The sequence below is a fragment of the Myotis nattereri genome, assembly GCF_964212035.1.
Source record: "Myotis nattereri genome assembly, chromosome: 8".
NCBI classification, from domain to species: Eukaryota; Metazoa; Chordata; class Mammalia; order Chiroptera; family Vespertilionidae; genus Myotis; species Myotis nattereri.
Window position 1 is genome coordinate 74,439,138 of NC_138083.1, and position 27,667 is coordinate 74,466,804.

The window sequence follows — 27,667 nt, forward strand, 5'->3', positions numbered from 1 at the left end:
TGTTTTTTAATCTAAATACTCTGTTTTATAGAAAACAAAACAAAACAAAACAAAACTGAGGCTCATGGAGGTTAATAGGACTTGGTCAGAATCAATGAGTTAATTTTGCACCAGAACTGAAACTAGAACTCAGGCTTTCTGATTTCCAGGCCAGTGTTTTTTCAACCACATGGACCATCTAAAGCCATTAGAGCTTAGCTCTCCTAGGTGTGAATTAATTTATCTGTCTCAGAAAGTTCTCAAAGCCCAGCTGTCCTTAATGGGTTGTTTTGTTTACAGATGTCTATTGGAGAAAGCACCTAATAACATGATGTCGATGGTTTGATTTTACTGTCAAAAACTAGGAATGGTCTCAGTAGACGATCTTATCCTTCCTAATCAACTATTTTCAGAAAGAATGGCCTAAAATAACAACTCTAAAATGAAAACCTTTATGTCTTGAGATGGCAATCAGAATTTAGTTTGTTGCCAACAATTCCATGAAAGTTTGATCATTTTGTTACATAAGGGTTACATTTTGCAACTTCTGAATGATAACAGGTTTTCTAGAAAGATGCTCCTCAAAATCATGTTTCATGGTACATGATATAAGTTTTTCTGTGCCTATGGTAACTGGTACTTTCTGCCTTGAACCATATTCTGTCTAACCATCTTGGCCATGTTTAGGAGGCAGATTTAGCACTTTTCGTCTTCGTACCATTGAAGGCTTTTATGTAACAAGTGTTATTCTCACTTAAGCAAAAATGGCTCATAAAAGCCCAAGAGTAGTTGTGACTTGAGACACAGCTGCATTTGTGATCATACCATTCTCTCTTCTACTGACCCAGATGTCATGCAATAACTAGATGGCCATGTCAATTTAGCCACCACATCCTCTCGGCATCAAGTTTCTTTCCAAAAGTACCTGGTCATGTATCCATCCTTGAATCAGTCACAAGGGCCAACGACTATGATGTGCTGGCTTACACCTAGGTCACCCACTCCACCCCAAGTCAGGTGTGGTCAGCTTCACCAGAACTATATGGACTAACAGTTGGGAACAGAATGCTTCCTCAGAGAGAAATTTGAAAGTAAGATGAGAAGGCAAATGAATAAAGTAAAAATAACAGATGTCCATACCACCACCTATGTAGTCATGTGCTAGAACTCTTGGCTTCCTAAGAAAAATTCTAATTTCCCTTGAGTCTGCTTCATCAAGCCACATCAGAGAGAGCTACCTTCCAGCCTGAAAAGAGGTTGTCCTTTGTAGAATTGCTTTTACAGAATTGTACTATACTGGGATTTTCCACTGAGTCTAAGGTACAGCCCTCTGAAACTTGTAACATCTGTAAACCTGCCTGGTTTGTTGGCTTGCACACAAGAATCAAGTTCACACATGTTTTAGCATACGTGTTTACTTAGCTCCAAGGATTCGGGTACAGAGATCCCTAAGGAAGGAGACTCAGCCATCAGGGGAGCCTATCATATTGGCCTGAGGAACATGCATGTCTATGGAGTTGGATGAGCTGGGGAGGGCCTCCTGAGGTTGGTCAGGAAGTATTCTACAGATAGAATGACTGTGTGCTTTATTATTCAAACGGGGACACTTGAAAATGAAACGGAGTGTTCACAGAAATGAACTGCAACTCTGCCAGGCAAATGGGGGCGCATTTCCAGGTGGCACCAGTTGACCTACTGAATAATGTTAATAATGCTCATCTGAACACATTCAACATAAGGCACACGTTCCATGCTCACTTCGTCTGAATACATCTAACTAATTTCCAGATATGGACAACTGCCCTTGGGGAGTTTAGTGTTTGAGCACACCCGGAATATCTGTCATTGTGTTTATTATCAGAATGCTTAACCTATCATTTTGATAAGAGGATACTTGTGAGAAATTCTTACCTGATTTTAGTACTGAGGATTGTTCTTCCTATATCTGCATTTTACTCTTAGATCTGAGGGACATTGTGAATGGTAGATCCAACGAGGGTTCTCTTTCTGCCCTGGCCACTCAGAAGCTTCCTACCCAAAGTAAGTGTGTTGGTCACTGGGGCTCACACCTGTAGGGCACACACTGGGGCACATTCCTGACTCATTTGCATTCCCCACCCTTGGGTTTTTCATGTAGAGGCAGGCGATAAATGTTTTTCTCTCTCCCCGTCTTCCTCTCTAAAAATCTATAAAAAAATACAGTATTAAAAACAAACAAGAAGCTGACATCCTGCCCGGTGCTCAGGACAGGCAGGGGGGTGACAGGCGCGATAGGAAGCAGGATTAGGAGGCCCAGGCCCAGGACCCTGAAAGATCTGAGGAATCCACCTCCTTGGTCAGGGCTCATAACCACCATACTTGCCCCCTACACACACACATACACACACACACACACACGCCTGTGTGTGCACCCCAGCCCAGCTATGGCCCTGGTCAGCTTCAATGAACTGCCTGAGAACATCCTGTTGGAGGTATTCACATACGTGCCTGCCCATCAGCTGGTATTGGACTGCTGCCCTGTCTGCAGCCTCTGGCGCGACCTCATTGACCTTGTGGCCTTCTGCAAACACAACAGCCTGCGTGAGGGCTTCATCACCGAGGACTGCAATGAGCCTGTGTCTGACTGGAAGATTTTTTACTTTTTGTGCAGCCTCCGCAGGAACCTCCTACGCAACCCATGTGCTGAAGAGGGTATGAGATCCTGGCAAATCGACTACAATGCGGGGGACCACTGGAAGGCGGAGAGCTTACCTGGAGGCCATGGGCAAGATTTTCCTACCTCTAAGGTCAGGATGTACTTCGTCACATCATTTGGATTATGCCTCAAGTCCCAGATGGTGGACCTCAAAGCTGAGGGCTACTGGGAGGAACTAATGGACATAATCTGGCCTGACATCGTGGTGAAGGACTGGTTCGCCACCAGAGCAGACTGTGGCTGCACCTACAACATCCGAGTACAGCTGGTCTCAAGGAACTACATTGCCTTGGCCTTGTTCGAGCCCCCACCTGTGATCATCCAGCAGTGGAACAATGCCCAGTGGACAGAGGTCTCTCACAACTCCTCAGATTACCCTCCAGGCGTCCATCACATCCTCTTCCAGCATGGGGGCAAAGACACCCAGTTCTGGGCAGGCTGGTATGGGCCCCGTGTCACCAACAGCAGCAGCATCATCAGCCCTAAGATGACCGGAACCCAGTGGCCTCCACAACTCAGCCCAAGACCACGCAGGAGCAGGAGCAGGGGCAGGAGCGGGAACGAGAACGGAATGGGAACAGGAAGGAGGTGAGGGCTTTAATAACTTGCCCTCCCCACTTCATTTCTAGACCCTTCTGACAGTCTGGATCTGATAGCCTTTCATCTGCCTCTGTCCCCGCCAGCCAAGTGCCAAAGGTCTCCTCCAGGCAAGAGAAGAGCAGTGCGGGGCAGGGAGGCCCTTGCCCGGGGACCTCCTGCCACAGTTCTAACCTTGGGGAAACCCACTGTTGTGTAGCTCTCACTTCTTGTCATAATAAATGTTTCCAGTAAAACCAACCAACCAAACAAACAAAACACTGCAGGTGTACTCATGACCTGGGTGTATCAGCAAATGTCTACATGGCGGACAACACCCTCTCCTATTAAGACCTCTTTTGCTCTGGCCAGATCAGACAAAGGAAGCCATTATTTAACTCTCTTTCTTTAGTCTGTTCATGCAAATGAGACTAGACAAAAACAGGATTCCACAATCAGACTAACCCTGATTAGCAGGGTGTAGAAACCAGTTGCATTACCTGCCAATGAACTAGGAATCTGGGATAATTATCAGTTGTCTTCTCTGCCCCTACTCCAGGATATTAGATTGCTAAATCATTGTCAATACACCCATCTGATGAAATTAAGCCCATGGGGCCACTAGAGTTAATATCAGGGATGAATCCAGGAATGCAACGAAGGCCTTCTTTGGCAGAGAAGCAGAGAACCAAGGTCACTGTCTAAATAGCTCAAGGTTTTTCTTTGAAAAGAGACAGCTAAAGGCACATGAGACCTGCGATTTCTGGCAAGTGTCCTCATTCACACTATAGAGAGAGTAACGTCAGTATTCATAATGCTAAGGAGGGGGTGACCCTGATGCTTGCTGTTTTATGTCTTCTATCTTTTAAGTGAATATTTTCCTTTACAATTTGGATCATGTACTTTTCTCCACACACAAATAGCTTTAGGTACATTACTTGTGACATACTCCCAGAGTTAAAGAGAAAAATGCCTGAAAGAAAAAAAAGGGAAAAAAAGGTACTCAAGCAATCACCAAATAAAAGTTGTTTATATTTAGTTAATACTAAGAACACAGGTATCCTAAAGAAGAGACAATTAAGAAACCATTTATTCTAAACAGGATTTTGACCATGAAAACTAGTGATTCAAAGCTCTTAAACAGAAAAACACACAAATCTAGGAAAATGCAAAACATATTTTATCTCTTACCAGAATTTACCTCTTTAAGAGATATCGATGTTAAAAATGTGCAAAGAAACTGTACCCATAGTGTTTAAACCATAAAACCAATAGCCGGTTTATATATGACAAAAACAAAATTAAAGCATGTAAAATAATGTGCAGTTTACAGAATTCAAAGAAAATCAGGGTGACTAAAAGTCAGGCAAAAGAAAAACAATTAGGGACAGGAGACATTTTGCAGAGCAGGATGCTCTGATGATATCTATTGCAAGCCTGGAGGAACCCAGGAGGCTCTGAGCACTGAGCGGTCACTGATAGGAGGGAGAGAGTGTAATATCTCGAATAGCCAGTAAATTAACTGGTGCTCTGGTAAAATTTCCAGAATTAAAGCCAATATAGTTCTCAGTAAGAACTGTTCTCCTTGACAACATGGCCAGCATATGGTGGAGCCGGGACCTGATGGCAGAAAAGTGAAACTGCCGCTCTTTATTCAAGTTTCTAAATGAGTCAAAGTGGGGGGTGCCCCAGTACTTGGAATGTCCAGGAAGGATGAGGTCAGTGGTTCTGATGGAAGTCTGGGAGCCGATGGAGCTTGCCACAGAGCCTTGGGAAGACAGCGAGGAGTACGATTTCAAACTGGAAGATCTTGAGACAGACATCTTTGATACAGGCGACCCTTCTTTAGACTGGGTGCCCTGAGAAAAGACAACATTCTCGTCCACATCAGTCTGGGTGGTGGCCGACATGAACCGAACCATGGTTTGCGAGCTCGCTGCCCTGGTGGCAACTGTGGTTTGGGTGCCAGCACTAGTTATGGCGGTGCTGGTTTGTGTTCCCGAGTCACTCACGCGCACCACTGGCACCTCCTCTCCTGGCTCTGTCTGAGTGGCGGCATCAGTCACCTTTCCGCCTTCTGGTTCTTCCTTGTGGCTGTTAAAGTAGTCTTCCTCACTGATGGTGGAAGACTCAGAGTCGTGGCGCCTGGCCTCTGCCCTGGCCTTGGTGGGTGCCCCACACAGCAGCTCGGCCTTCTTGGGGGTGCTTGAGAGCCTGGCCAGCCGCTGCCGCAGCAGATTGCCCAACGTGAGCTCTTTGGACGATGGTTTCCGGTCAACTAGATGGTCAAACTTGCCGCTGATCTGGAAGCTGGACAGGAGTTTGGAGCTGATGGGCTTCGATTGTGCATACAGGATTCGGAACTCCAGATCAAAGTGTTCAACCACTTGGCCGGACAGAATGACCAAATTACTGCTATTTAATTTGCCATCTGTCCATGTAAAACTTGAGGATTAAAAACAAACAGACACTGGTCAGAATAAGCAACTTTAGTCTTTTCTTATGTCAATCTGAGTAATAAAGCCCAGATATCCTGTACATAAGATTCATAACTCTGATGACAGCATACCTATCATGTAGTTTAAATTCAGCCTTAACACAGGCATATGACATATATAGGTTAACATAAAAGTTAAAAGACCAACTGTTTAACCAACACACTACAACCTACACACCCTCAACCTCAGTTTTTAAAAACTAGAAAGGATTTCTAAAATATTTGGCCAGTGCCCTAATTTTCGAAGTGAGGAAACGGCTAGTGGTTTCATAGAAGGAAACTGTGGTGGACCCCAGACCAGGCCCAGTCCTTAAGTATGGCCAGCGCAGTGCTGTTATTCTAACCGTGATGCTGTTGTTGAAAGCACATTCAGAGCGGAGTAGGCCATGTGCCCCTGACTGTCCAGCATCCCTCCTCCTTCCTCTGGTGACAGAACCCACCTGTATCCTCGCCAAGAAGGTCTTCATTTATGCGCCTCTCAAATTACAAGAGCATATTACCAGGATGGCCAGACTATCCTATCCCCTTGGATACGGGGAGCTACCCAGGGTGGACATGTGACCCACCTCAGGCCAAGTAATTTTTCAAGGATTAAAAGCAGTGCTGAGAGAAATAAAGTCTCTCTCTTTGGGGGACAGCTATGCAAGGCCACATGAGAAAGCCTAGATCTATGCCTTCAAATGGAGAGCTGACTGAGACTAAAGACCAACTGGAGAAAAGAAGAACCAGAAGACAGTGTTCAGATAAATGGATGGCCTCTAGGTCAAAAAGAGCTGAAAATCTTTCGACATTTTTAAGTCACAGGAGTCAAAAAATTCCATCTGCATAGCTTGAGTTAGCTTTTTGCACTTGCAATCACCCCACTGAGAGAGAAGAGTCTTTTGAAAACCCTCAATGAGATCACCTATCTATCCCAGGATTATAAAAATGTCTGTAACAAATGAAAGCTATCATCATCTTCATCCTCAATGGTAGCATACTGCATCTGTAGTGGGTAGTTTTTATATTTTCCAATAGCTAAAAACCAGTTGAGCTAAGTTTGGCTAATACAGATCAAACCTACTTTGGGTGAAAAATCTACATTCCTCCAGTTATTTAAAAATTTCTTATGAAAGGAAGTTTCAGGAAGAGTGTGACTTTTTCTGCAGCATTGAAGGAACTGTTTGAGAAGAAAGGCATCAAGGCTTTCTTCATCTTACCGCCTTCATCGTCCACAAATCTTTCCACCTTTACCCAGGGCTGACACATAATTATCACTCAAGAATGTGTTTCTTCAAAAATGAATTTTTTATTTTTAAACTCTACAGACACACCTCATGGACCCATCAGACGATCAAATGCAGAGCTGGCCAAATATCGAAGCCGCAGGAGAAAAAATGGCATGTCTTAACTTCTGGAGATTAGTATTAACCATTCATTACCTCCACCCTCTATTCAACTTCTCTGCACTCTCTCTTAAGATGCCGTTGCCAATGTGAGACTTCAAAGGTGGAGGCAGAACATGGATCAGTACTTTCTAAAGCACAAGATTATAAGCCTTGAAGCAAGGTGAAGGAGTTACGTGTAAGCTGACAGCGTCAGCTCTGCCCTCTACTCTGATGCCCATGGCTGAGACTGCCCTTACCACCAAGTGAGCAGGGACAAGGTGTTCAAAGTACCCAGGAACCAGACTTGAAACTGGTCCTGCCACTATTATTCCTAATTCATCCACTGTGGGCCTAGCTGCGGCTTGAATCTAAGATTTGCTCGCCGTGGGGTCTCCAGACAAATTTCAACCTCTGCACTTCAGTTCTGTAGACCACAGGGCAGGGGAGGTGATCCCAACCTCAACTACCTTCTGTAGGAGGAGGTATTGATTAACCTACTCACATACAAATGCACACATCTCAGAATGCCTGGCCATAAAGCCTGGCGTTGGGGGATGGGAGGGTGGGGAAGCTTCTGCCTTTACATAGCATGCTCCTCCTAAAAAATTTAGATTAATAAGCATGGGCAGGTGGGAAAACTTACCTGTAGGAGCCTGTAGCCACTCGAATGCCATCAATCAATGTGAACTTTTCATGAACCTTCCCAACAATTTTAGTTCCTGATCTTGCATAGTAGATATTTCCTGTAATAGTCCGAACTGTCATCAGCTGTTGGCAGGAGAGTGTGGAAAAAAGAAATGAATAATCTAGTGAACAAATGATTAAGACAAGAGGGCTTAGTTTACAATTCCCGAACAGACAAACTTATTGGTCAATGAATGGTTCACAGTCCCCATTCAGGAGCTCAACTAGTGTTGCTTCACATTTAGTCCAGCTTCTCATATGCCCATTTCTTATCTTTATTTTTGAGACCCTTAGTTCATGTGTACATGTACTCTAAAAGAAGACTCACTTTTTGATGATACTAAACAACAGAATCTAGGAAATGACTTTTTAAATAAAACATGGGGGATTAAATTATCAAAGGAAACACACTAGTAATAAGTAACATCTTAACAAAGGTTTAAAGAAGCTAAGTTGATATTTCTCCTACTTTTGTCTAATAGAATCACCAGTAAACAACCCATCCTCACCTACACACAACAATGGGTCTAGAGAACATACAATGAGCCTTTTCTAATACAGGACTTGAGGCAGCAAACATTCATATCACATGTAGCTTAATCAGCAATGTCATATTTCCTACAAGTATGTATTTACCAGAAAAGTACAATGGAATCACACTGGGGTTATATACTGCATGTATATGAATAATTATCTTTGTAAAATGACACACGTAAATGTATATACAATGGTATATAAACTACTAAGACAACCTGCATTCTTTGGGGCAGATCAGTAACTAAATATTTTTTAGAAATCTTACACATTCAAATTAAATGTTTAAGATTTTTGTTTGATTCTCTCATTTACTCTACAAACAAAGAAAGCCCCTATGTACCAGGCCTTGAGATAAAAGAGATAGAAGGCATGCTTCTTGTGATAAGGTACACTCCTGACCTGCAAGGACTAGATAGGAGGAAAGTAATGAATGATTAAAAAATTATAACAAGACTAAATCATCCAGAGAAGTGAAAAATCTATGTCTACACAAAAACCTGTACACAAATATTCATAGTATCCATTCATAACAATAAAAGACTGGAAATTGTTCTAATGCTTTTCAGTGGGTGAACAGTTAAACAACCATACCATGATACTACTCCGCAATTAAAAGGAACAAACTATTGGATACACACAACAATTTGGATGGATCTCAAGGGCTTTATGCTGAGGGAAAAAAGCCAATATCAAAAGGTCAGATACTACATGGTTCCATTTATGTAACATTCCCTAAATGATAAAATTATAGAGATGGGGAACAAGTAGTGACTTCCAGGGTTAAACATGGTAGGAGGACGGTAGAGAGGGGAGTGGATGTGACTATAAAGGTGTAGCAGGAGGGAGATCTCAATGGTACAGAATAGCTCTATATCTTGGTGGTAGTGGTGCTCATATGTACACGTGACGAAATGGCACAGAACTATAGACACACACTGTACCCATGTCCATTTCCATCTTTTGCTATTGTACTATAAGTTACATAACCATTGGGGGTAACTGGGTGAAGGATCCATGGAAACTTCTGTATTATCTGCAATTCCTAGGAATCTATCATTTCAAAAATAAAAACAAAAGGCAAACCAAAGAAAACTATGGCAACACATAACATCATTTCAATGGTATTCTTACCAAAATGCATGATCTGAATTTAACCATGAGGAAGCATCAGAAACCTAAATTCTACAGAAAACTGGCTAGTGTTCTTCAAAAGTATCAAGGCCCTAAAAGACAAAGAAGGAGGAACAGTTCAGGATGAGAGGAAGCAAAGGAGACATGACAACTGTATGCCAGCTATGGTCCTGGATTGAATCCTAGACAAGAAAAAGGACTTCATGGAATGATTAGTGAGTTTTATGAGATCTTTAGCTCAGATAATACAGGGCAGTGATGGCGAATGTTTTGACCTCGGCGTGTCAGCATTTTGAAAAACCCTAACTTAACTCTGGTGCCATGTTACATATAGAAATTTTTTGATATTTGCAACCATAGTAAAACAAAGATTTATATTTTTGATATTTATTTTATATATTTAAATTCCATTTAACAAAGAAAAATCAACCAAAAAAATGAGTGTCATAGGTTCGCTATCACTGATATAGGGTGTCCCAAAATTCACGCAAGATTTGAATTTTGCGAGAGCATTAACAACAACAACAAAAAATAAAAGCCTAATTTTACTTGGTTTATTGAATCAGATTCTAATATCTGTTGCCCTTTGATTTCAATCCATTCAATTTGATAAGCATTACCAAGTACCAATTATGGCCCAGGAACAGGGACAATGAAGACCAATGAAGACCACGGCTTTGCGTATATGCCAGCAAAGCCGTGGAGGCCATTTACCCGATGTGCTATTCCATACATAACTCTATACTGTATACTTTATGAATCAATAAAAAATTTACAATTTTTAATTATAAACCTGTGTTTTCTATCAAAATTACTTCTTGCGTGAATTTTGGGACGCCCTATAGTATTATATCAAGTTTATTTCTTGATTTTTCAAATTTGTACTGAGATTTGTAAGATGTTAACATTTAGAGAACTTGGGCTACAAATATTCATGAATTTCTTATATTGTTTTTGTAACTCCTTTGTAAATCATAAATTGTTTTAAAATGGAAATTAATTTATTTAAAAAGCTAGTCACTTCCACAAAGGTACATATGGAGCTGGCAGGGGAGGGCTTCCTGGAGAAGGTAATGATTCCTAAGCAGAGCTTCAAAGGATCAACATATAATAAAAAGCATAAAAAATATCACTATGGGCAGATTTAGGCCTGATTTTGTGCATCTTGTCTCTTTGGCCCTTATATCAGAATGTTTTACAGGCTTCTGTGATTGTGGCCAAAGCACTTTTGAGGCCTATACACAAATGTGTGACCAAGTTCCTACAGACAGGACACCCAACATCTGAACCAGTTGCAGAGCCAGGACCTGGGGGAGGAAGTCAGCCCTGACTTGGTGAGGGCACATGTTCACCAGCATAGACACACCGGGTGTGAGAAGCAGCCAGCAAAGATGGTGCTTCCCTAGGAAGGAGTTAAGACATGATGAAAATTGGTGAGGCCAGAGGTACAGACCTCCTTTCAACTCCTCCTGCAGACATAAAAGACAACCATAAAGACACCAACTAGCACTGGGCAACTGAGTAGGCAGACAGTACTCCTAGATTTCTGCCAAGTAGATGAATCACAGACAATCACTTGACCAAAGTGGTGGCTAGAACTAATCTGTGATTTTCCTGCTGATAACATACCACCTTAATTACAGAACAAGTGCCTTGAAATTAAACACTGATGCCTTCAATGTCCTCACATGGTTCTCTGTGAGCAGTCATAGATGAACATTTGGCTACAGGACAATGTACTTTTCCATGCCTGATTTGCATATTCCTTGGGTTGACCTGATCTCATTTTTCATTTGATTGTTGGGTCACATGGCTGGTTCATTTCTTTGGGTCTCCACACTACAATCCTACCTCCACCGTGATTTGCTTTGTAGCATTAGCAACAAGTTGAAAATTATCTAATTAAACCCAATCCTTGGTTTCCTCATTAGGGAAAACAACCAACAAGAACTCTGTGGGAGAGGTTAAATAGCTAAAATTTTGCAAAACCAAATTGCTTGATAAGAACAAGGCAGCAGCCCTGACTGGTTTGGCTCAGTGTATAGAGAGGATAAAAGGTCCTGGGTTCAATTCCGGTCAAGGGCATGTACCTTGGTTGCAGGCACATCCCCAGTGGGCGGTGTGCAGGAGGCAACTGATCGATGTTTCTAACTCTCTATCCTTCTCCCTTCCTCTCTGTAAAAAAATCAATAAAATATATATATTTTAAAAAGATTAAATACTTAAAAAAAAAAAAAAAAACAAGGCAGCAACTGTATGTCCACATGCAATTACCCATATTTTTTGTTCATTCTGCTGACAGTTTTATTTCCAGTACCTAGAATAGCTCATAGTAGGTGCTCATAGGCAATGAACTAAGTTGATAAATTAAATTCTGAAGCTCACAAGTTGATTTAAAAAAAAAAAAGACTGGTGTAATAAGTATGACTATTTTTCTTGCCTCTTTCCACTAAAGAGAGCAAGCTAGTTAAGTTGTACCACCTTAGATTTTTATTTTTTATTTATTTTTATTTTTATTGATTTCAGAGAGGAAGGGAGAGGGAGAGAGAGATAGAAACATCAATGATGAGAGAGAATCATCGACTGGCTGCCTCCTGCACGCCCCCCATCGGGGATTGAGCCCGCAACCCAGGCATGTGCCCTTGACCGGAAACGAATCCGGGACCCTTCAGTCTGCAGGCTGACACTCTATCCACTGAGCCAAACCAGCCAGGGCCAACCTTAGATTTTTTTAAAATATATTTTTATTGATTTCAGAGAGAAAGGGAGAAGGAGACAAAGAGAGAGAAATATCAGTGATGAGAGAGAATCATGGATGGGCTGCATCCTGCACGCCCCTTATTGGGGATCGAGCCTGCAACCCAGGCATGTGCCCTTGACAGGAATCAAACCTGGGACCCTTCAGTCTGCAGGCCAACTCTCTATCCACTGACCCAAACCAGCCAGGGCTAACCTTAGATTTAAATACAGTCTGCTCAAAGCAAAGGCCATAAAAGGCCTAATTTTATAATGAGACATGAGAGACACCACGGGACAGTGATGGTAGATGGGGAGTCAAACCTCAGTCCCACTAACTTTCCAGTTGTAGACACTGGATTCTCTGTGCCACCCCTTCCTGCCACTTACTCGATAAGGCTTCTGTGAGGATTAAATTGACTAACATTTGTCAAGAGCCAGGCCAGTGCCCAGGACACCACAAATGTGGTCATTATGATTAAAAAGAGAACCTACCAACACTACAGTCAAAAGCAGCAGCATCCAAGGCAGCCTCTTGACGTGAACAGTCAGGCTCCTAGTTAGGAGGCAGCATGATGGGAGGGAGGGACAATGCCTTGAATCCTGACTGTCGTTTCTTTTCTGTGAGACTTCAGGCAAATCAATCACCTTGCTCATGGCCTCAGTTCCCTCTCTTATAATGGGGATACCACTGCCGACTGCTATGTAGATAGGTGCTATTTTTGATTGTGGTGAAATCAGACACAGTGTAACACAAACCTTTTCTTGTTCAGGATGAACTTTCAGGTCCATACACATATCCAAAAACTGAGAGAGCAGAGCCTGGTCCAGAAGGATGTATACAGCAACTCCCTGCTTCCGACATATTTCCTGCAGATCTCTGAAGATGTCGATGTCTGTGAATACATCCATCACCACGGCAATCACCTGCAGGGTCAGGGTAAGGAAGGGCAAGCTGTCAGCTCGTACCACCACCATCTGCAGCTCCTTGTGCGGGTTCTGGACCCTATCTCATAGCTGGTAAAGGATCCCCACGCTATGACATCCTTTCTTCTCCTTCTGCAGTATTGATTTTCCCCTCACTGTGGACTCCCCTCCATCTCCAAAGACACTGTTGTCACTGTATCCTACAAACCTGGACTTGGCCTAGCTAACCCTCCCAACTGCTTCCTAGCCACTCCCCTCCACACTGGCTAATTTCTCAGAAACATACGTTAATCCACTGCCCTGACCTCCTGTGATCCTGTTCCATTCAACTTCTCTTCTTTTACTAAACCCCCTTCCCATCCTATAGGCTCAGCTCAGACCAGCAACCTGTCTAGATTCTGTGGCTAACACACCATTCTCTTTAGGCCTGTTGCTTCCACACTGGCTTCAGTTTCCTGTCTGTAAAAGTAAACAAAACCTTAGATTCTCTGAGCCCCTTCTGGGTGTAGCATTCTCTAAGTCTGTGATTTTGAGTATTGTCTGATTTTGGATCATAAGCTCTGAGTTTTTGTTACAACTGAGACAGGCCCACCCCATTCACCACCAACTCAGAGCTTGGAAATGACCATACCAGGCAAGCAGATCCTCCCACCTGTGCCTCTAACACTGATACCAAATCTTCATAATGTTCTACTCCCTCCACTAGCCAGGATCCAACCAAATGGCTCCCACAGCACCAGTCTCCCCTTTTAATAGGTGGTCTCTGGTTCTTGATTATCATGATTATCTATCTGTCCACAGTATACATCACAAGAACAGGAATATAAAAATATATCCTAAGGATTCTGTCCTGAAGCTTAACCAGTCCCTTTTTCTCCCCATTAGACTACAGTTAAGAGATGCCTCAGTCAGGTATCTTTGGGAAAATTACAGCTATTTCCACTGTCTGTATCCTTAGCTGCAAAATAGGTTTGTAGTGAGAACTAAATTATTATGTTACATGAAATGCAAGGCACAAAAGGTCTCTTTAAGTGTCTGTTGAATCACTTTACTAGTCCAGAGTTTGAGCTATTCAGACAGTTCAACACAGGGAGGCATCCGCCAGCTCCCAGCTTTCCTTGCTAAAGACAGACTGCTCCAGACACAAAGCCTCTAATCATACCCTTTTCAGGTTTAAACTGTGGCCCTCAGCTAATTTCTGGCAGGGCCATGGGGATGTAAAACATCCAGGCTTAGAAACAAGTCCCTACAAATGGAGTCATAAGTGGGGGTGTAAGCTAAGAAAACTGTCCCCCGCAGCCAAGGCTTAGAGCCTTTTACAGTCTGCGGCTGTGAGGGCTTCTCTCTCCTCCCAACCTCAACAGTAAAAATGTCTTTTTGAATCATGTTAAATCTTTGTTTTGAACTTTAAAGTATTTACAGGTCTCATTTGGACAGGACTGATTCAATCTCTGGCCCGAGAGGACTCAGGACAGTACCTAACAATATTTACCCCTTAAGTACTTAGGGGGTAGGGGAAGAGGTTAAAGAAATGCAGAGACAGAAAGGCAATTTTGCTGTCTTTCTCCAACACCCAGAGTCTCATCTACCAGGAGGAGGGACCTTGAAATGCCAGCTCCTAGGAAGTCACTGCTACGAGAGAATCTGGAAAGATCAATTTATCTCTCTGGCTGCTTCTCCCCATTCCCCCCTCCCCAATTTTTGTTTTTAACTTTATTTTTATTGCTGACACTATTACAGATGTACCCATTTCCCACCCTTTACGCACCTCCACGCAGCCCCCGAATCTTCCCCAATCTGGATGAAACCCCAGCTGTGAGCTATTCCTGGTAAAGGGTACAGTGAAACCCACTGGGCACAGTAATTTAAAAAATAAAGAGTTCTTTCTGAATTGGTGGCATCTTCAGAAGTCTATATCCTCTGATGGGTTTTATACATCCTATCTGGAGTTGTATCTACCCCATTCATTGAGGTCGCATAGCAATGGTTAAAAGGCAGAAAAATCCTGGGCACACAAATCCCAGCTCTGTGGTTTTCTAGTTGTGTGACCCTGGGCAAACTGCTCAGTCTTTGAGCTTCGTTTTTCTCCTCTGGAAGATATGGATAATATTAGCATCTACGTCAAAGGGCTGTTGTGAGGATTAAATGAGACAAAGCCTTGAAACTTTGTTCAATTATGCAGCCAGCACCCCTTCGGAGTCTACTGCGAGCTGAATCCTTGTGCTAGGCAGAAAGGTGGCTGTAAAGAATTTGACCTAGACACACTTATCTGCAAAGAGAGGACATGGGATGCAGGGAAGAAAAAGGTTAGGTACTGTTAGAGACGATGAGATTAGGGGACACTATGGAGAGCAGGGACAGTACAGCATCTGCCCTGCAGCAGTGGACGCACCACAGCACTCACTGTTTACCGAATAAGAGCGGAGGAAGATCCCTGGAGGAGGGCACTTGAGCTGAATCACAAATAAGGACAAGATTCGGACAGGGGAAAAGTGAAGGGGAGGACATTCTGGCAGGAAGCCATGTGATGACAGAGGAAGAAGTAGGAAATAATGGGTATGTACCAGTTTGGCTGGCACGTGAAGTATGCACAAAAGGGAGCAACAGGACATGACTGAGAGATAGGTCAATGAGCAAGGTCACAGAAGGCCTTGAATGCCAACCAAGGAATCAGTATCACACAGGCAGTTGAGGGAAAGGGGGTTAAGAAGAGTAATGAGTTCAAAGTGAAGACCCCAAGTGACAAAAGAGGCTGATGCTGGGAGAAAGGAAGGGGTAGGCTGGAGATCTGGCCCCACCTCCTCCAACACAGGTCCATGTACCCAAGTGCCCACAACACAGCAGGCACTTAGATACCCTTAGGTTCAGAAACACTTTATTTTTTAAATGTGATAGAGGTTTTGATGATGGAAGCAATGAGGATTAAAGAGGAAAGGGGCCATGGGAGAGCCAAGCAATGGACTGCATGGACTGCAGGAGGAAAGAAGAGGGAAGGAAGGGTGGGAAGAGGCAGAGGAAGATTCAGGTTTACACAAACAGAAAAAGAAAGAAGCTTGAGAGAAAAGCTTCAAAACTGGCAGTAAAGTTTTTTTGGAAAAAACCAAGATGGCGGCATAGGTAAACACCAGAGTTAGCTGCCTCAAACAACCACTTCAAAAATACAACTAAAAGATGGAACGGACATCGCCCAGAACCACAGGAAGACTGGCTGAGGGGAAATTCTTCAACTAGAAGGAAAGAGAACAGCATACGAGACTCAGAGGAGGCGCAGTGCGGAAAATACAAAGATGCGGAGGTGCGCGTGGAACAGGCTGGCGGCTGAGGGTGCGGTTGTCGTTTTCAATCGGGAGGGAGGCTCAGATTCTGAGCTGCAGTTCTGGGCGAGTCTCTAGGGACCCAGACTCAAACGGGAGAAGCGGGACTGTCTGGCATCGGTTGGAACGCAAGGGCAGCTTTCTCTCCGAGGTTTCAGCGTTGCTGGGACTCTGAGAGGCAGAGCCTCTGGGGACAGGACTGAGAGCCGCCATAACTGCTCCCTCCACCCTCTCTGTTGATCCCGTGCGACCCACCCCGCCCAAGCCCTGCGCAGAGCCATTTGCCAGATAGCCTCAGGCAAAGGCTAGATTAGCACCTCCCTAGAGGACAGAAGTTTTCCCACTGCAGACACAGCTGATTCTCACAGCCAGTTGGCCTGGAGGTCAAATCCCCCCAGTATTAACTACAACAATCAAGGCTTAACTACAACAAGACTGCGCACAAAGACCACTAGGGGGTGCACCAAGAAAGCATAAAAAATGCAGAGACAGCCCTGACCGGTTTGGCTCAGTGGATAGAGTGTCGGCCTGCGGACTGAAGGGTCCCAGGTTCGATTCCGGTCAAGGGCATGTACCTTGGTTGTGGGCACATCCCCAGTAGGGAGTGTGCAGGAGGCAGCTGATCGATGTTTCTCTCTCATCGATGTTTCTGACTCTCTATCCCTCTCCCTCTCCCTTCCTCTCTGTAAAAAATCAATAAAATATATATTTAAAAAAAAATGCAGAGACAAAGAAACAGGACAAAACTGTCAATGGAGGATATTGAGTTCAGAATCACACTTTTAAGGTCTCTCAAGAACTGTCTAGAAGCCGCCGATAAAGTTATTGAGATCTACAAGAAATCTAATGAGACCCTCGATGTTATGATGAAGAACCAACTAGAAATTAAGCATACACTGACTGAAGTAACGAATATTATAGACACTCCCAACAGCAGACCAGAGGAGCGCAAGAATCAAGGCAAAGATCTGAAATGCGAAGAAGCAAAAAACACCCAACCAGAAAAGCAAAATGATAAAAGAATCCGAAAATACGAAGATAGTGTAAGGAGCCTCTGGGACAGCTTCAAGCGTACCAACATCAGAATTATAGGGGTGCCAGAAGATGAGAGAGACCAAGATATTGAAAACCTATTTGAAGAAATAATGACAGAAAACTTCCCCTACCTGGTGAAAGAAATAGACTTACAAGTCCAGGAAGCGCAGAGAACCCCAAACAAAAGGAATCCAAAGACACATCATAATTAAAATGCCAAGAGCAAAAGACAAAGAGAGAATCTTAAAAGCAGCAAGAGAAAGAAACTCAGTTACCTACAAGGGAATACCCATACGACTGTCAGCTGATTTCTCAACAGAAACTTTGCAGCCCAGAAGGGAGTGGCAAGAAATATTCAAAGTGATGAATGCCAAGAACCTACAACCAAGATTACTTTATCCAGCAAAGGTATCATTCAGAATTGAAGGTCAGATAAAGAGCTTCACAGATAAGGAAAAGCTAAAGGAGTTCATCACCATCAAACCAGTATTATATGAAATGCTGAAAGGTATCCTTTAAGAAGAGGAAGAAGAAGAAAAAGGTAAAGATACTAATTATGAACAACAAATATGCATCTATCAACAAGTGAATCTAAGAATCAAGTGAATAAATAATCTGATGAACAGAATGAACTGGTGATTATAACAGAATCAGGGACATAGAAAGGGAATGGACTGACTATTCTTGGGGGGGAAAGGGGTGTGGGAGATGCGGGAAGAGACTGGACAAAAATTGTGCACCTATGGATGAGGACAGTGGGGGGGTAAGGGCAGAGGGTGGGGTGGGAACTGGGTGGAGGGGAGCTATGGGGGGAAAAAAAGAGGAACAAATGTAATAATCTGAACAATAAAGATTTAATAATTTAAAAAAAAAAAGGGCAATGGACCTAAATAGACACTTTTTGAAAGACATACAGAAGGCCAAGAGACATATGAAAACATGCTCAAAGTCACTAATTATCCAAGAGATGCAAATCAAAACAACAATGAGATACCATCTCACACCTGTCAGAATTGCTATCATCAACAAATCAACAAATGACAAGTGCTGGCAAGGATGTAGAGAAAAAGGAACCCTCATGCACTGCTGGTGGGAATGCAGACTGGTACAGCCACTGTGGAAAACAGTATGGAGTTTCCTCAAAAAATTAAAAATGGAACTTTCATTTGACCCAGTAATCCCACTTCTAGGAATATATCCCAAGAAAACAGAAATACCAATCAGAAAGGTTATATGACCCCTATGTTCACAGCAGCACAATTCACCATAGCTAAGACTTGGAAGTAGCCTAAGTGCCCATCTGTAGATGAATGGATTAGAAAACTGTGGTACATCTACACGATGGAATACTATGCTGCTGTAAAAAAGAAGGAATTCTTACCATTTGCCACAGCATGGATGGAACTGGAGAGCATTATGTTAAGTGAAATAAACCAGTCAGAGGAAGATAAATATTGCAAGATCTCACTCATTTGTGGAATACAATGAACATCATAAACTGATGAACAAAAATAGATACAGAGACAAAGAAGCATCGAACAGACTTTCAAACTTCAGTGGGAAGACAGGGGAGGGTTGGGGGGTGGGGGTAAGTGATCAACCAAAGGACTTGTATGCACGCATATAAGCCTAACCAATGGACCCAGACACGGGGGGAGGGCCGGGGCAGGGATGGCATGTGCTGGGGCGTGAGGGAGGCTGGGGTGAGGTCAATGGGGGAAAAAGGAGGCATATATACTACTATTTGTAATACTTTAAACAACAATAATAAAAAACAAAGACAGTCAAAAAAAAAAAACACCTGGCAGTAAAACCTTCATAAGGGGGGTTCTATATGCACAGGTGTAAGAATGAGTGTAAAGCTCACAAGAGAAAGCTAGAACACAGATACCTGCTTGCTTCTCTTATATCCCACTATTCCTTCAAACATCCAGGGAGCCAACCATAAGCCTGGCATGGTGCTGGGCTTTGAGGACCTAGGGTTGTCAATCAATGTCCTCAAGAAACCCTACTACTGAGGGACACAGGAGATGAGCCAGGGTTAAGACAGTGTGATGGGGCCAATGGACATGCACCAAGGAAGCCAGCCCAGCTGGTGAGGTTAGAGAAGGTTGAGAACTGCTGGAGGCAGGGACTCAGGAGCAGGGCCATTAGTATAAATCACCTGCCAAACAGAATTTAGAGTCACAACTCCATAAGACAACTGTACAAACAACAGCTTTGTTATGTTTCACCGTTTGCTTTTAAAGCCTCAACCCTTCCTGTGTGTACTGAAAATAACTGGTTTGAATGCTGGTCCGCAGCACCCACAGGGTATTTAGAGGATAGATGGAGGCATGTCTTCCTGACTCCCCTGTACCCTTACTAGAGCAGGACTCCTTTTTAAAGTATGTTTTTATTGATTTTTTATAGAAAGAGGAAGGGAGGAGAAAAGATAGGAAACATTGATGATAGAGAAACATAGATCAGCTGCCTCCTGCACACCCTCTACTGTGGATCAACCCCACAACCTGGGCATATGCCCCGACAAAGAATACAACCAGTGACCTCTATGGTGCATGGGACAACGCTCAATCCACTGAGCCATGCCACCTGGGCTAGAGCAGGACTCAAGACTTCTGTAGAAGGAACAGCCCTCTACATTTAAGCAATCAGTAGGAAATCCCCCCTTCCTTCCTTCCTTCAAGACCGAAGCCCTGCTCCCCTATACTCTCCCTCCTCAGCCCCACCAGTCCCCATGCAACCAAGCTCTGCAGAGTAGAACTAGACCTGAGGCCTCTCAAATCTCTGAGGGAAGAGTCTCTTCAGTGAGCTGAGCAATGACCTGGACTCATTCACCAGCCAGCCAAGTGCCTGCTTTCCAAGGCCAGACACATCTCCTAGGTGATGTTCATGCTGCAGGGCCCCAAAAGTACATCTGGACTTGACAGAAGCATAGAAGCCAGTCACTGCTCCCTCCCTGAGGAAAAATCAGGGATGGACAAAGGAGAGACATCAGGAAGGCGGGCATCCCATGGCCATCAAGTACCTGCACGGTCACTGTGGGCCCTGCCCTGCCCCAGCCTCTGCTGCATAGAGCCTGCCCACTTTCTTAGGGCTAGAAACTCTCTAAGTGTTGACTTTTGAGAGTCTATTCCAGTGTCAACATCCACCTGAAACTCACTGCAAATTAGTCATGCCTGGTACCCCATACTGTTCCTACACTTCCTCAGCCACATCTGGAGCAGCCACACCTGTGTCAATCCCACATCATCAGGTGACAAAACCACAAGCCTTACTTCACCCTACCAACTATTCCTTGCTGATCTATACCAAGGGACTTGGTGGTCCACACAGTTAGAATCACAGTCTCAGGTATTCTTGGTCTTTAGGAAGGGCAAAACCCTGTTTATGCTACTTTTCACATAGAACCGGAATCTTTTCTACCTGTCTTCTTGCACAAAAGCTCTACGAGATATCTAGAGATTTCAAAACCCCATTAATTGTTATCACCAATTTACAAATGAGAAAAATAAAGCTTGGAGAGGTTAGGTAACTCGTTCAAAGTGACACACTTAAGCAAATGCAGGAGCTGGAATTTCCGCCCAGGTCTGTGTGACTCCAGAGCTGTGTGGTAAAGTGTTAAACTAAATACAGTGGGGCCTTGACTTACGAGTGTCCTGGCTAAGGATACGAGCCGTCTCTCGGCTGATTTTTTGCTTTGAGTTGCAAAGCTCAAAAAATACGGGTTACGAGCTAGCTTCAGATACCCCACCACTAGTTGGTGCAGCGAACGTCACAGTGATTTGACATACGAGTAATTTGAGTTATGAGCTCCGTCAAGGAACGAATTAAACTCGTAAGTCAAGGCCCCACTGTATTACTCCCAAGAAGTCCAGTAATGTTCAGCCTGCAAATGACTGAGAGCCTGGACTAAATCCTGAAAGGATCAGTAAAGTACCTGGGATCAAGCCCACCACAGAGGATGATTACAAATAACATGCAATAAATCAGAGCAAACACTAAGGAAACTTGGAACTCCCTACCAGCCGTGGGAAACTACGGCCCGCGGGCCAGATCCGGCCCGTTTGAAATGAATAAAACTATTGAAAAAAAAGACCTTTTATGTAATGATGTTTACTTTGAATTTATATTAGTTCACACAAACACTCCATCCATGCTTTTGTTCCGGCCTTCCGGTCCAGTTTAAGAACCCATTGTGGCCCTCGAGTCAAAAAGTTTGCCCACCCCTGCCCTAGACAGTGGGCACCTTTTCTCTGAAGGTGGTACTGCTAATTCCAAATGGACTAAATCAGGATGTCTTGGGAAACAAAGATATTATGTGAACAGGCTATAGAATTAAACCTGGACATGGATCCTGGATCTTCCACTTTCAAGCACCATGTACCCTCTAGCAAGTTACTTAAGGTGCAAATAATACTGTCTATGTGTTATAGTGTTTGAGGGTTCAGTCAATGAGGGAATTCATGTCAACATTTGACAGTTCCTGGCAAAAAGCCCTCCTATGGCAGCTAATGTTTAGTCCCAATTCTGCCACTATTTCTTGGCCAAGTCATTCTACCCGAGCTGCCTCCTCAAACATGGCCCCTTCCAGCTCTAGTCTGATTCATGCGCCCTCAATGGGCTGGGCTGGGAGCTGACCCAGCACATGAGCAGCCTCAAGGGGCCACTCAGTCATTCCAGTTCTCATTCCAGTTCTTCCTCTGCGTGAAGCAGGATGTTTGTGTCAATCACCCCTTCCTACTGCACCTCAGTTTCCCTCCCTTCCCACCCATAGTCATAAAGCAAGGACACGTGTGCAACATGCTTGGAATTCTACCAAAGTTCTATACACATTCAAAGCTGCGTCAACCTATCCAGTGGTCAACACAGCCTGGCTGATGAATTCCTCACATTGACCACATGAAACCCAAAGTCAATTTCCTTCGACCCCCTAGGGCACCAGCCACTTCTTCTGAAGATACTCTTGCTAAAAAAGCAAAAGATAGCCTTAGCCGGTTTGGCTCAGTGGGTAGAGCGTTGGCCTGCAGACCAAAGAATCCGGGGTCGGATTCCAGTCAAGAGCATGTACCTAGGTTGCAGGCTTCTCCCTGGCCTTTTTACCCTGATCGGGGTGTGTGCAGGAGAGCAATCAATAGATGTATTTCTCTCACATCAGTGTTTGTCTTTCCCTCTCTCTTCCACTCTCTCTAAAAAGATCAATGTAAAAATATCCTCCGGTGAGGATTAACAATAAACAAATAAATAAATAGGCAAAAGACATATATTCTCTCAATTTCTTACAGCTTTTTTTTTTTAATATATTTTTATTAATGTCAGAGAGGAAGGGAGAGGGAAAGAGAGATAGAAACATCAATGATGAGAGAGAATCATTGATTGGCTGCCTTCTGCATGCCCCCCACTGGGGATCAAGCTCACAACCTGGGCATATGCCCTGACCAGGAATCGAATCGGCGACCTCTTGGTTCCTGGGTTGACGCTCAACCGCTGAGCTACACCTGGCTGGGTTTCTTACAGCTTTTTAATACAACAGAAATTCTCTGCTTGGAATTTCTTTTAAAAAGCTTTAAACTATCATATCGCCTCCAGGTTTAATAAAAAGAAAACATAAATTTCCATAGCAAAACCTAATTTTGCCTGTGTGTTTTCTCTCTAGATTTCATAGGCTGTTGTTATAAAATTAACAATTCAGATTGGAGTGTTGGTAGAGCCTCCACCTGCAGAGAGTGGCACAGTTCCTCTCCAGAAAGCCAGGGGGCGGGCGCCAGGTTTTCACCGGCCTGTAGAGGGACTGATCATACACAGCTGCATTTCCTCTGTTCTGTTCCAGCCTGAGGTATACAAGGGGGCTGGGTTTTTAGAAAGGGAAGGAAAACCATCAAGAGGTGTTTATCTCTCTGTCCCTCTCCCTCTGAAGTAAATAAATAAACCAACCAAAAACCAAACATTTAAAAAATACAATATATAGGAATAGATTTTGGAGTAGGTGTGTAAGGGGAAAATTCTATATAGTTCAGTTACCCTGAAAATTCCTTAGGAAGCAAACATCTGTGCTCTCAAAAAGTCCAAAGCAGCCCAGCCAGCATGGCTCAGTGGTTGAATGTAGACCTATGAACCAGGAGGTCACAGTTCAATTCCCAGCCAGGGCATATGCCTGGGTTTCAGGTTCGATCCCCCATGTGGGATGTGCAGGAAGCAGCCGATCAATGACTCTCTCTCATCATTGATGTTTATATGTCCCTTCCTCTCTGAAATCAATAAAAATATATTTTTTTAAAAGTCCAAAGCAGTCCAGCTTTGGTGAAGCTCAACTGAGCATGAGGTAGTCAGCTTGTATGCAGAAGCCATGTCGTAGATAAATCTTGTTTTTTAAGCATCGTACCTCACTTACTATGGCAGAATACCCACCCTTTGAAAGGTACACAGAAACTGAGCCAATGGAGAGATGGCAGAAGCCTCAGTCACACCTACTGTGGGACAAGTACTTGTTGTGTGGAAAAGCAGGCAGAATCACCAGAACTATTGCATTGCCACCCTTGGTGTCCTTCCCCCCAACCCCCCCCCCCCCCCGACAAATGCATGTAGCTGAATGATCAAAGGTGCATATGATGGGTCTCCACGTTATCTTCTGAGCACCTCTTCCATGTCAGAACAGCTCAAAAAGCAGCATGAGTCCTGGATGGGGATGAAACCTATCCCAGAACTGAACTGTTCATTCAGGCTACAAAACCAGAACTAGACACTGCCATTTACCAAACAACCTTGCTTTGTGCTTATGCCCAGTCTTCTTCCAGAAAGGGCAGATTTAGCACTGTCATTGTCATTTTCTGTTCATAAGATGTGTCATGTGGAAATCAGAAGTTCAAATCTTAAGAAACGGAAAAATCTTCAGCCTGCTGAGAACTACCAATGTGGCAATCCTTCCTCACAGCACGGAGGACATGTGGAGCAGTAACTGAGAGCATGGGGTCAGGAGCCAGGCAGTCTTGGGCTTGAGCCCAGCTCTGTCCCCTACTAACTGCATGATCTTGAGCAAGTGACTTAACCTCTCTGTGCCTGGTCTCAAATCCAACTCATCTCCCCATCCATACCCCCAGCCTTATTCTCCTGTATTCTAATTTGGTAGCATCAAGCTAAAAAATCTCTCTCCTCAACTCTTTCTATACCTTCTTCTCCTTGGCTTTGCCTACTCTCCTGCCCTCTCCCTCACTACCAAGTCCTAAAAATTCTACCTAAAATTCACCTCCCTGCTGCCGCACTGCCTTATTATTAGCACACACCTTCTTCTAACACAGCAGTTCTCAACCTGTGGGTCGCCAACCTGTGGGTCGCGATCCCTTTGGGGGTCGAATGACCCTTTCACAGGGGTCGCCTAAGACCATCGGAAAACACATATATAATTACATATTGTTTTTGTGATTAATCACTATGCTTTAATTATGTTCAATTTGTAACAATGAAAATACATCCTGCATATCAGATATTTACATGATGATTCATAACAGTAGCAAAATTACAGTTATGAAGTAGCAACGAAAATAATTTTATGGTTGGGGGTCACCACATGAGGAACTGTATTAAAGGGTCGCGGCATTAGGAAGGTTGAGAACAACTGGTCTAACACATAGATCCCGCTGGTCCCTTCCTTACAACCATCCTGGGTACCAGTCTCACCCCTCTCTAACACACCCACCGACTGCAGGAACACCAAACTGATCATGCTCCTCTCCTCCCTCTAAACCTTCAAGGGCTCCCCAATGCTCCTTCAAGTAGTGTGCAAAGCCTGACGGTCTGGCCCATGCCCCCCTCCAGCCTCCTCTCCGACCACTAACTCTCACATACTTTCTGCTCCAGCTGTAAGGAACTTGGCTGCCTCCCAAACATGACAGGTCCTTTCACGCTTCTGGGCCAGTCCCTGCCCTCTGGCCTGGCAAGCCCCAACACCCATCCTTGGGGATGCAGCTCCAAGGTCACCCCACTCCTGAGAGGCTTTCTTTAGCCCCTCCCCGACTACCTGCAGCAGCCTCACTGCTTCCCACCAGCAGACTGTCAACTCTCAAGTGCAGGCAAGGATCATGCCCTCCACCCGTAGCCCCAGCCCCTGACACAGTGTCCGATACACAGCAGACACTGAAAAAAGCAAGTAGTGGGCACATGGGAGAGACACTGGAAATACTTATCCAATTTAAAGGTAATGTGCCAGTTATCAGTTAAAAATCACCCAGGTTCCAAATACAGAATCTTAAAGATTTTAGTGTGTGGCTGGATTCGGGCACAGAATGGAACAGGAGGTTCCACCCAGGAATGTCAGCATTACAGAATGCCCCAGGGCACAGCAGAGCCTGAGCGCCAGCCCCTTCTGAAGCCAGCCTAGGAGTTTACAGACAGTTTTCCCTCTGGCATTAGCTCCAGTGCCCCTTCACTACCACTAAAAATTAAAGCTGGGCAACAGGCTAGGGCAATCTCTCTCCTTTATGGAGGCCTGTTCGTTCCTTTTCTCAAGTCCCAAGTGCCCAGGTTCTCATCCTGGAGGTAAGCTTTGGGAATGCACACCAACCGCACAATCGGAGCCTTTTTCTATCTTTTTAATCTCATTGAACCCGCAGTATCTGCAGCATCCAAAGGACCCTCAGCACACCTGAAGCCCTACAGAGCTGACAATGGCCTAGCTGGAGCTTACATCTACTCCCCCAAAGGCAAGGCACTAGCCTATTATACCCCCTACCCGCCACAACCCCATCATCAGGCAAAAAAAAAGCAGCCAGCATCAGGAACCTTGGGAGACTCGGGGCTTGCTCCTGGACTTGGCTCTCTCAACCAGACTTCACGCACAGACACTGTAACTCACAGGCACACTCAAGTGCCACCCCTAGCTGGTCTTACTAAGACCTAGTGCTTTACTGCCATGTTCCTGGCCGAGACTACCCACCTTGTGTGCTGCATTCTTCCTCCCTGACTGCCAGGTACCAAGCACCCTGCTGCAGTTCCATCCTGGCTGGTGAGACAAGACCTCCCTCCCACTGCACCCCAATACCATGTCACACTAAGAGTCCGACCATCGCACCCAAACCGCTGTGAGTCGACCTAATGCTGGGGGTCTGCATTTTAGGAAGCCACTGCTAACTGGGGCATCATCCAGCCTGTGAAAGAGCAACCCCCTGCCCCACCCATTCACAGAGGGAGCAACTTGCTCCACGCTCTGTAGGTACTGCCACTCTTGTCTGTATTTGCTTTCTGCAACATCAGACAGGTGGAGCTGACTAGCAATAGCAGATTCCTAATGGCCCACAGTTGTCCCTGGGGACCATCTTTCAGGACCTTTTCCCTAGGTAAAGCAACTCCTAAGAAGCCCCTGAAAATGGGATCGAGTGCAGGAAAGTTGGCCATCTGGTTTGGTTTAACTAAAATTTGAAAATGGAGGTACTTCTGGTCCCCTTTCCCAGGAGATGTGAATGTCAGGAGCTGGAACTTAGGCACAACTCGGTTCTGGGCGACTGAGACTCCTCCCACTATCCCCAGCCACGAGGAGGGGCCAGGAGCTCAGGAATTCGAGGGGTGATACACAGGGTGGGGCCCGGCGCTCCCGAGGCCCCCGTTTTCCATGCTTGAAGAGGGTCTCCGGTCCGGCCCACTCACCTCCCGCGCCGAGCGGAGCTGCTGGCGCAGCGCGTCCTTGCAGCCGTAGGGGCCGCCGGCGCCCGCGCCGCGGGGCTGGAAGTGCGCCTCGACGCGCGTGGCGCCGCGGTAGGCGCCCCGGTAGAAGGCCGGCCAGCCGAGCTCCAGCAGCGGCGGCTCCAGGTCCGACTGCTCGGGGAAGTAGGTGCCGGACGAGCAGTCCTGTGACGAGCCGAAGGAGTCCTCGGCCTCCGCCGCCGCGCCCTCCTCGCGGGGCCGCTCGGCCGTGCGCAGAATGGAGCGCACCTCGTCGGGGTTCAGGAAGCGACCCAGGCGCTCCTGGCGCAGGAAGGCGGCGAAGGCGTCGGGGCCGCCCGCCACCAGCTCCTCGAGCGCCAGCCGCTGCGTTTCGCTGTACAGCTCAGCCAGGTTGGGCGGCCCGCACGGCGACAGGCAGGCGGCGGGCAGCTCGTCCAGTCCCTCCGGCAATAAAGCCATGGCAGCACTCAGGCCCTGCGGAGCTCGGAAGAGCGAGGACCGGCAGGCCTCTTTATAGCCCCTTTGAATCAAACCG

The 27,667-nt window shown here is 45.0% G+C and overlaps 1 protein-coding gene and 1 pseudogene across 2 annotated transcripts; one reads left to right on the forward strand and one right to left on the reverse strand.

Annotated features, from left to right (window-relative positions):
* The first annotated feature begins 2,402 nt into the window (after positions 1 to 2,402).
* LOC308522970 (F-box only protein 6-like) lies at positions 2,403 to 3,444 on the forward strand (annotated as a pseudogene). Its single transcript has 2 exons — positions 2,403 to 3,262; positions 3,358 to 3,444. The product of its transcript is annotated as an F-box only protein 6-like (transcript).
* An 825-nt stretch (positions 3,445 to 4,269) lies between these two features.
* FAM83D (family with sequence similarity 83 member D) lies at positions 4,270 to 27,591 on the reverse strand (the record flags this gene model as incomplete). Its single annotated transcript, XM_081097970.1, has 4 exons — positions 4,270 to 5,695; positions 7,758 to 7,882; positions 12,962 to 13,129; positions 27,115 to 27,591. 4 exons carry the CDS (start codon positions 27,589 to 27,591, stop codon positions 4,723 to 4,725), a joined length of 1,743 nt encoding a protein of 580 aa, XP_080954096.1. The 3' UTR covers positions 4,270 to 4,722.
* Positions 27,592 to 27,667: the final 76 nt, after the last annotated feature.